The sequence below is a fragment of the Syngnathus acus genome, chromosome 21, assembly GCF_901709675.1.
Source record: "Syngnathus acus chromosome 21, fSynAcu1.2, whole genome shotgun sequence".
NCBI classification, from domain to species: Eukaryota; Metazoa; Chordata; class Actinopteri; order Syngnathiformes; family Syngnathidae; genus Syngnathus; species Syngnathus acus.
Genome location: NC_051105.1, coordinates 3,341,596 through 3,351,151, shown reverse-complemented (window position 1 = coordinate 3,351,151; position 9,556 = coordinate 3,341,596). Strand labels below are relative to the sequence as shown.

Genomic DNA, 9,556 nt, shown 5'->3' with positions numbered 1-9,556 from the left:
CTCCGGGTGCGACCATTTTGCCACTTGCTGTTGACTGAAAATTCGGTTATGGTTCAGGTAATGGCCAATAATGGCTTATCTGTTTTCAGGGTTTGATCAGGCTGAATTTTATTTTAACAATTATTGTGAAATATTTTTTGCTGCTGACAAAATTTTGCCCATTTTACCCACACGTCAGTCCATTAATCGGTAATATATTGGAAATGTAAATACTACTTTTACTATTTACAGCGCGTGGCTCAAAATTTTCAGATTAGAGGCCATTGTAGAAAAAAGTTAGTCTGGAGCCATTGATTACAGCATTTGCACCAAGCAAGTCAAGTCCAGTTAAGTTAGACCAAGTCTAACTTAGTCTAAGCTAGTCTTTAGACTAAGTTAGACTTGGTAGTGTATTCAACTACTGACATGCACTATAAGTGGCACCAGTAGAACTAGTTTTAAGCTCCTTTGAATGAAATAAAGTGCTTTAGAACTAAATAAAGCTCTGGGGGTAAACTGTATCCATATTTAACAATTCACTCATATTTTTCCGTCTATTACGTGGTCAAATCCAAGAAAGAAGAGCGTTTTCAGGCTTGGAAGCTACTACCGTGCGGGTGTTCGATCACGACTGAAAATGTTTTTAATAAACGCTCATTCACCGAGACGGTTTGACATGGCAGTGAGACCAGACCGCACGCTCGGTCAGAACACATCCAGGCCGCCACAAGCTTTAAAACAGGAAAACAAAATATCATACCACCGGCATTACATCACTATTCCCAAATCTGCTTGGGAGGAAAGTGGAAAGGAAAAGCCCAATACGTGAACTCTAAAAGCAATACAAGTTTTGGAAAATATGAACTCAGCTGGGTCTCAATCATTTATTGTGTTAATGAAAAAAAACAACGTTACAGTTTATACACTAAACGACTAATCTCACGTGAAGGTGTCATTAGATTTTTAAATATCTGTAAAAACTGGTGACAGGACAGGGAAAGCGCGAAGGCGTGGTGACCGTAAGGGAAACCTTGTATATTTCACTGGGATTGATCCCACATGTATGCCTTCATTTAGCTAGTCATGATTAAAACAAAAATGGCGGCGACAAAAAGACAAAACATCGGAATTCAGTTAGTGTGTCTGAGGGAAAGAGGCATCTTAAGGATATGGATGTCGTTCACGCTATGATGTAAAAAGGATTAACAGCCTGTTTTGGTCTTCCGGATGAGTGCAACAAAGCCAAAAACAAGAAAAAAGATGACGAGATGAAATACCCCACAAAAAAAAAAGAAAAGAAGGGCCATAATTACAACACCAAAAGGCCAGTGATGTACAAACAGTAACCATCACACTGGGGAGTTGCCTGTTTCAAATTTGGATTTTATATTCATATGATGGGGGGGGGGGGTAGTCAGAGCAGTGAACCAGTCCAAACAGTTGAAATCACAAAGGTTGGGTCATGGATCAAATCACGAGCACCTTTTATCGGTACCCAGGGCCTGGCTGAGCATAGCCCTGACCGTAAGGGGGCCGGTTGCGGGCATAAGGGTTAGCAGCCCCGGGCGGAGGGGTGACCGTGCTGCCCGGAGGCGGGGTGTATCCTGGGCGAGGTTGGTAACCAGCAGGCTGGGAGGTGGGCGGCATGCTGTAGTTGGCAGGCTGCGATGCCTGGGTAGTATAGTTTTGGGGAGGAAAGGCTCCTGGTGGGTACTGCTGGGGTCCCTGAGGATGAGGGTGAGGCTGCTGCTGCTGTGGCTGCTGGCCACCCTGGAAGCTGGGGGTTGGGGCCGGCGGCCCTGCGGCTGGGGCTTGGGAGGAGGGGGGTGCGTAGTTCTGGAACTGCTGTGGTTGTGGCTGCTGTGGACCAGGTTGAGGGGCTCCCGGCTGGGGACTGTACCCTGCTAAAGAAAAAAAAAAAAAGGCCGAGAATGCAACAAAAGTTGTGCTCACAAATCTCGTGTGAATGTTATCATTCCGACAATGGCACCCTGCTAGTGTTAAAATGTACACGCAACAGGATTTTTATTTATGCAGGTGTGCCGCTGAAGTGTCTCAATACTAGGACTGCACTTCTTTGACCATTTGTCACTCTTACCAGGATACTGCATTCCATACTGTTGAGGCGGGGCACCCGGCTGCTGTGGAGGGTACCCACCTGGGGACTGGTACTGCTGGTACACCTGACCTGAACGTAACACAAAGAGGGAAAACTGTCAGCTTTGATGACCCTGCATTTAATATATAATTATTTGGTGGCTGTTAAATACATTAGCAATTAAATATATAGACTAATTTCATTGAGATAAAGGTGAACAGTTTCCATTATTTCATCACTAGTAGCAAAACATAATTACAAAAAACAAACAAAGCACTGATAGTATTGTTGTGCAAACACCAAACCTTGTTCGAGGCAGAGTAGTTTTACTGTATTTTCGTTTTTACAACCTGCATATAAGCGAAGGGTTAATTAAGAGTGGTGAACTCTTTACAGTGCAGTGGGTTTATCTTGTTGATAAATGTGCACACACCTCAAACATCTCCCAGTGGCCTCAAGCATGCAAGTAGCATACAAGTAGCATACAAGTGCCCTTGTGGACACAAACACTCACTCTACACACAAGATATTGATTTGAGGGGGATATGTGTACCCACTATCAGGAACACGCACGGACACTGTCGGCTTTGCGTGCGGCATCTCCCTTGGCAGACACGTCTACATTTGCAGACAGTGACTTCCTGCTGCACTCGAATTAGCCATGACTTCACCAGACCACACCGCACATGTACAAGAGGACGACCAGCCGGGCTGCAGCCATCTCAAACATAAGCGTGCCTCTTTGAATAATGACAAATCAGAGCAGCCCAAAATATGGGCGATGGCTTTGAAAAACGTGAAATTGTCAGTTGGTATTTTAAGTCACTTGGAATTTTCCATGGAATAGAGGCTCAATTGATCAGCTGTTTCCAAAGCAAAAAACAAAATAAACCTCTGCTAACCGCTGCCCTCAATTAACTCTGATAAGGCATGCTATGCAGCACGTGCCTTCCCGGACAAACAAATATCACACGTTTAAGTAAGCAGACCATTCTAAAAGTGAGGCGCACAGCACTGATGCGGTGGCCATATGCTGCACGGTTTAACTTGAGCACCGCCATGGTCTTTATTACGTGCGAATGTGTGTGTGTGTGTTTGTACTTGGCTGCCATTTATCGTTTCCGTGGTCTGTGCTCCATCATACCTGTTATGTAAGCGCTATAGAGGGGTGAGTGGCTGTTACGACCCTGTCGGCATGCAAATGTTTTGGCCTCCAATTCACAATTCATATTATAAGAAGTAGAACAAACAAATGTATCGCGCCAATATAAAATATCAGCATCCTCACGTGACTGACGGGTTGAGCGGCAGCTCCATTTGTATGTTTATGCTTTTTTTTTTTCCCTCCTCATTAGCACGGATGTAAATGACTGCCAAGAGGCCAACCCACTGGCATCTGTATGACAACAGGTTCTAATCAAATTACACAGTTAGCTCAGATTATGACTCATTAGCAGCGTTCTAAATGCAACAAAAGCAACCGTTTAAATCTAAAAAAAAAAAAGTCAAACCGTTTCAATTCCTGCATGTCGGCTTTCAGCCTGTTATGATACGGGTGATGAGATGACAACGATGGAGGAAGGAACATTCCGTTGACAAACTACAGCAGGAATCGGGGAGGAAACTGTCTTCAAGCAAAGAGAAGTTCCCATAAAGATAGTGGGAAGCGATGCGGAACATCTGGATTGCAAAGGGACTTTGCAGCCACAGCAGTCAGCAAATGCTTTTTTAAAAAAAAAAAATAATAATAAACATTCTATTGCTCATTTTTGGGAACATGACGTGGGATCATTTTGTCTTCTAACCTGACATGCGGTCAGAGTCTAATTCTACCAAATTTGGGGGGAAAAAATGTGCCTTGAATCTCATCTAACTAGCGGACTTGGAACTGTCGTAACACTTGAAAAATCACACGAGCCCTGAGTCCACCTCAATCGCCTCTATGTGGATTTCCACGTGACAAACCGGGAAAACCTGATCACTGGCTTCCTGTGTATGCCACCATAATGAGCAGGACAACGAGTTGACGATCATTGTTTAAATAAATGGATAAACAAGTTTATCTTTCCATGTATCCTACCATCCATGCCAGCTGGGGCTCCCTGCTGTCCTCCAGAAAAGGGGGCCTGCGCTTGGGGAGGCAATCCTTGCTGAGGGACTGTGGAAGAGGAGGAAGCAATGCTATCAGGGGTCCCTGAGCGCTCCTCTGGGGCTACCGCTGCTGGCGGAGCTACAGATGGCAAGGATAGAGAGACAGCTGAAACAAAGCCCCCAGCTCACAACAGCTGTTAAATAGCTCATCAATGCAAAATGAAAGTAGTTGCAGAAAGTTCTGGATAATTGCAGGAGATGAAAGGTCATGAGGAGCTTGCGCAATACCTGGGGGCTGGTCCTCGCTCAGACCGAAAGCAGAGATGACATTCTTGTTGACTTCGTCCTGGTTCTTTAAGGGGTCAAAGGCAGACATACTGGCCGCGCTGACCGGGGTCACGTGCTTCGCAGCAAAGTCTGTTGTCGCCATCTTGCCTTCACGTCCTTCAACTGCTTCTAATAAGAATAAAGTTTATTAGTACGAGCCTACAAAAGGAAAATATAGTGTGGTCATGGATTTTTTTTTGGTGTCAATGCTTTGCATAAACTGCACAGACAATGCAAGTTTCCCCCATTTGAGGTAACAAACACAAAATGACACCTGTACTCTATTGGGGAATTTCAAATAGCTGTGAAATTGAACTGAAACATATCAGTCACAGTAAAGTTATTTATAAACCTTGCACACACTTGCCTGTAAAAAAAATCCCTTTATATTGCAGCGTTAGCTAACAAATTGTGGTTTATTAAGATATATGTAAAACATGCGCTGTTTAATTGTTCCACTGACTGTCACAAGAAATTAATCCAGCATATCCTATAGCCGTGGTTCTCTGTGTATTGCTGTTTTAACAGTGTGCTTCGTGGAAAGTGTGAGTCAGACAGGTCGAGGCAGTCCTCCAAAAATAAAATCCTCCACTTGTCTGTAACATTTGCAGCGGTTTGTGTGATGTGTCGCAGCCAACAATAATTCACGCTTTATGCGGCGACGCAGACTTGCTGCTTGGCACTCAGTCTAAAGAAACGAGAAGGCTTTCACATCGATTTGCAGCTATCAGCCATGCTGTCTCCACGAGAAAGCGGATTAAACTAACTTTCTTTCAAAGACGCAAAGTATATTTTTGCTGCATGGTGATTGAGCAAAATCGTCAAATTGATTCTTCTTCACAGCAGGTGAAAAATTAATGACAATACGCAAAATAAATTTCACCATGCGAGTACTTCGAAAGGACATTTTGTATAACTACCAGAATAAGTTGCCTGCAAGGAACACTTTTAAATATCCATAAAATAATAATGAAATTTTATATTATAAATCATAATTATCATATGACCTGAATTCTGACCCTAGTAAAACTAAGAATGTCATCAATGGGTATTTAATTCTACACACAAGTGCAGCTGCTGATGTTACATTACAAGCATGAATGATGATTGGAAGGGATAAAAAAATATATATCAGAATCAGCTTTATTGGCCAAGTTTGTGCATGCAAAACAAGGAATTTGACTCTGGTTGATCTCAGCCTCTGTACAACATTTAAGTGACTAACAACATTCAGGTGACTAACAACATTTTAGTGGCAAGAACAGAATATTATTGCCCAGTGATGTCTCTGAGACTTTATGAGTGGTGTGATAATCATGGATTTCTTTGTTGTTTACCATTTTCTGGTGCTGTGGTGGCCACGCCGGGCTCTTTTGATGGCTCAAAAGTATCCAGGAGCGTGTTGACTTTATTCCTCAGCTCGATGAGCTCCCTGCGCAGGTACTTGACATGACTGGACTCCAAAGGCCTTGGCTGACCGTTCACTGTCAATGACAATAAATGAGGGTTCTTAGTTTGAAGTGGCATGGGAACATCAAGACAAACACAAGGAAGTCGTCAAACTTGTCCATCAGCCAACAGTTCTTAGATGTGTCAATAGAAATGTTAATGAGTGACAATACCATGTGAACTGTACTTTATCTAGAAAATGAAGGGGAAGTTAAGTAAAAAAATGTTCTTTACAATAATATACTCTCTTCCCCCTCCACTCATCTCAACTTGGCTTTCTAATCAATATTGCATTTGTGAAACATGAATGATGCCTCAAAAATCCACAAGTATTTTAGCTGTCAGTTTTCCACTCGCTGTCGACTGAAAATGACATCACAGTTGCTCAGTGCTCAGGTAAGGACAAGTCACAGCTCACCTGTTTTCTAAATTTGGTCTTGTATTAATCAATGAATAAGGAGATTGAGTTCAGTAATTTATCTCACGAAGATAACACGTTTTAAAAGCCAACCTTTAATTTTCGCGGACCTTTCTGGTACTGATGTACTATAGTAATGACTACACCATCATATCATAGTGACAATTTATCAGCTGTGCTACATGCATCATTCAAGCACCCTCATTTTGCCCACTTAAAAAGCAGATCATGGAGGGAAAATTCCACCAGGAGGATGAAAATGATGCCCTACACACACACACACATTCTCTTTTTGAGTGCATAATGCTGAACAGAAACGTTCAAGGTCAGGCGGCACTGCACCCAGATGCTGGCCTACTCCGACGATTCTTCAAGTTTTGACGCATGCGAGAGGAGCACTCTTCCACGTGAGGCCGCGACATGTGACGAGCTAGGGCTCCGCTTTGATTGGAAGGAAGCAAAACATTTTAACCACCACCTACAGTTTTTTTCTTTTCTTTCAATGGGTTAAATTTGAAGAAACACAGCAAATAATCAGCTAAATAATCACCACCTTTCTCTGTAGTTTTTGCGAACATTCATCCACAACTTGTCCCATTATTTTCTTGTTCATGGGGACACGGGCAGACACATTCTGCAACCTGAAGGATTGTTTGTCTTGGAGCAAAGGTTTGAAACTAACACTGGACTGCCCTCTAGTGGCCAACTACAGTAAATTATTTTGAATTATATGAACTTACCAAACAAAGTTAACTTGAGAATCCTACTGCATTGGATAGCAAAGGAGAGGTCAGAGCTGTCAAATATGGTTATGAGGTCATCGTCTGTTAAAAAAAAAAAAAAAGTGTGGAGGGAGAAAATGGTGAGTGTGTGTGCAGCAAAATGATGACACATTACACATCGTTATACCCAAAGGCAACATAAACATTCGAACGATAGTTTTATGTTGGTCTTTTGTTCCCACTCGGGCTGAATAATTCTGAAAGTAATCAAATTGCATTTTTTTAATCAGGCAACCGTAGAGGGAGTGTTCTATGAAGATACAAATTAGAATTTTGTGTCAAATTTGCATTGGTCAGTCAGCCTTTGCAGATGTTGACGCTACAAAGAGACATTTTAGTTCTATTGCGGGAATTAAGCATGGCCATTTCAGGGAAACCAAACAATGAGAGGACGTGACGCACCTTCATCCTTGTACTTGATGGTGACCTCGTCGCTGCTCTGCAGTTTGCCCCTGAAGACGCGCTGCATCATGAGCACCAGCTCATCGTAAGTGATGTCTTCGTTGTGGATAGGAATACGTCTGATGTCATCGCCCAGCTGGGCTTTGATGATCAGCTTCCCGCTCAGGTCGAGCTGGCCGTTCATGGTGCCGTGTCCTAACCGCTGCGCCGACCTCCTGAGAAGGTAGGGAGGAGAAAAGACAGTGGGCTCTTTACATTGATTTCTGCTACTTGTTTTGGTTTTTTGACAAATCGTTAGCCTATTATTCCCTAAGTCAGTTTTTTTTCTCACTTTGTGTAGATTGTCAATCATCCAGTTCATGTTAATCCGCAAAGGTTAGCTAGAGGCAGCTGGATTCTTCTTGTTTGTTGAATTTGCTGTGTTTGCTTTTTTTCTTGTTTTGTGAAAACATTTAGGCAATTATGCTATTGGTCTGACGAAGCAAAACGTTGGCATTATGCAGAAAGTTAAAAGAACACGGGAATTTGGGAACTTTTCTCGATTCTCATTTTTGGGCACCCACCTGTGGTTATTACCCAATACACCAGTCAAAAAAATGGAAATAGATCAGAGTACGGTATTTTGGGGTCATGAACTCTGGCATAATAACGTCATTACGCTAGAATTCAAGGAAATCCTGCAAGTTATTGCGCAGTTGAGTTGATTGCTGACTTCTTTATCGAGTACCTTTCACGTAATATGACTCTTGATGTTCATCATTTCCTGAAAATGAAACTTTTCATCTGAAATTGCCTGAGCATTGCCTTGCTGTGGTGGGTCATAATTGTGGAAGAGATGCTTAAGTGTGTGCTCTTCTGTGTAGGTCATTTTGAGTACATCACTGTACTTAACAATTTAAGCAAGTTAAGTTTGTGCTCGAGTCCAGACAAGAGTCTAAGGGTCAAGCGTGATCATCTGAGCTGGCGGGGGACTTGCATATGCTAATGCAGAGAGTCAGACTTTGACCCAAAACTGATAAAAAATAATTAGTCACGGTGACAAGAGGCGGTGTAATCTAACCATATTAACAACTGGGTTCAAGGAAGTGTTATAAACTGGAAGATGACCAATCCATTCATTTTCTGGGAGGCTTTGCCTTGTGTCCTAGCCAGATGAACAATTGCCTGGATGCTAGGGATTGGGCTGTGGCTAACATTGTCGGACGTTAGCAGCTAACAGCGACAACCATTCGAAACATGCATGTTAGCGTTAATATTTCGTAATGGGCGATCCACAACACGACACTCATGCACAGAGACGCCCTAAGTTTACCAGGCCAAGTCACCTGACAGAAGAACAGATAGTGCTAATAACTTGTGACGGTGAAAGTTTGCTAGGCCTTTTTTCGCAGCAATGCCAACGTTGACACAACGACAACTCCTTTAATAATACATAACTGTCGTATTAACGTAGTATAAAACAAAAAAGCACGGATCGACGGGTAAATTAGCGAGCATGAAAAAAAAAAGATTAAACATGGTTAAGGACTCAACAGATATGACTCCGCATTTAAATAGAAACAAACGCTTCTCGTGAGCAAGTCGGGACGCGATCAAGTCCCGATGATAACTACGATGACTTCCAATGTATACCAACACCTGTTTTAGCAAGCTAACCTGTTAGCTCGCCGAAATGCGATCACATCATTAGCCGGCTAGCTTGTTAGCATGTATGCTAACTACACACACATAATGAACGGAAAAAACGTCACGTTAAGCTGGACACAGACGATTAAACGACCCGTTCGCAAACCCGTGAACGTGTTTTACCTGATCGTGACGACGAGATCACGCTGTATTTCACTAACTGCTCCCAAAACGAAGAAGGTGAGAGCGGGTTACTGGCCTTAGCAAGAGCCGGGTGGCAGCAGCATCGGGAAGCCTCAACTGCAGCTGTCAACCTGTACGTGGCAGTCACGCCGCGCATGCGTACAAACTCACATAAAGGGCCATTTAATAATCGTCAAACCA

At 42.9% G+C, this 9,556-nt stretch overlaps 1 protein-coding gene across 5 annotated transcripts; it reads right to left on the bottom strand.

Annotated features, from left to right (window-relative positions):
- Positions 1 to 848: 848 nt before the first annotated feature.
- On the bottom strand, positions 849 to 9,512 carry tfg (trafficking from ER to golgi regulator). Of its 5 annotated transcripts, none has more exons than XM_037280900.1 (8): positions 9,356 to 9,512; positions 7,547 to 7,761; positions 7,103 to 7,186; positions 5,833 to 5,979; positions 4,457 to 4,624; positions 4,158 to 4,307; positions 2,047 to 2,167; positions 849 to 1,922 (listed from the first exon to the last, which is right to left on the bottom strand). In XM_037280900.1, the coding sequence occupies exons 2-8, from the start codon at positions 7,728 to 7,730 to the stop codon at positions 1,532 to 1,534; spliced, it is 1,245 nt and encodes a 414-aa protein (XP_037136795.1). In that variant the 5' UTR covers positions 7,731 to 7,761; positions 9,356 to 9,512; the 3' UTR covers positions 849 to 1,531. The 5 variants fall into 5 exon arrangements, with proteins under 5 accessions (XP_037136795.1, XP_037136797.1, XP_037136798.1 ...); XM_037280902.1 differs by having other exon boundaries at positions 849 to 1,883; positions 2,078 to 2,167; XM_037280903.1 differs by having other exon boundaries at positions 4,457 to 4,621.
- Between the last annotated feature and the right edge of the window lie 44 nt (positions 9,513 to 9,556).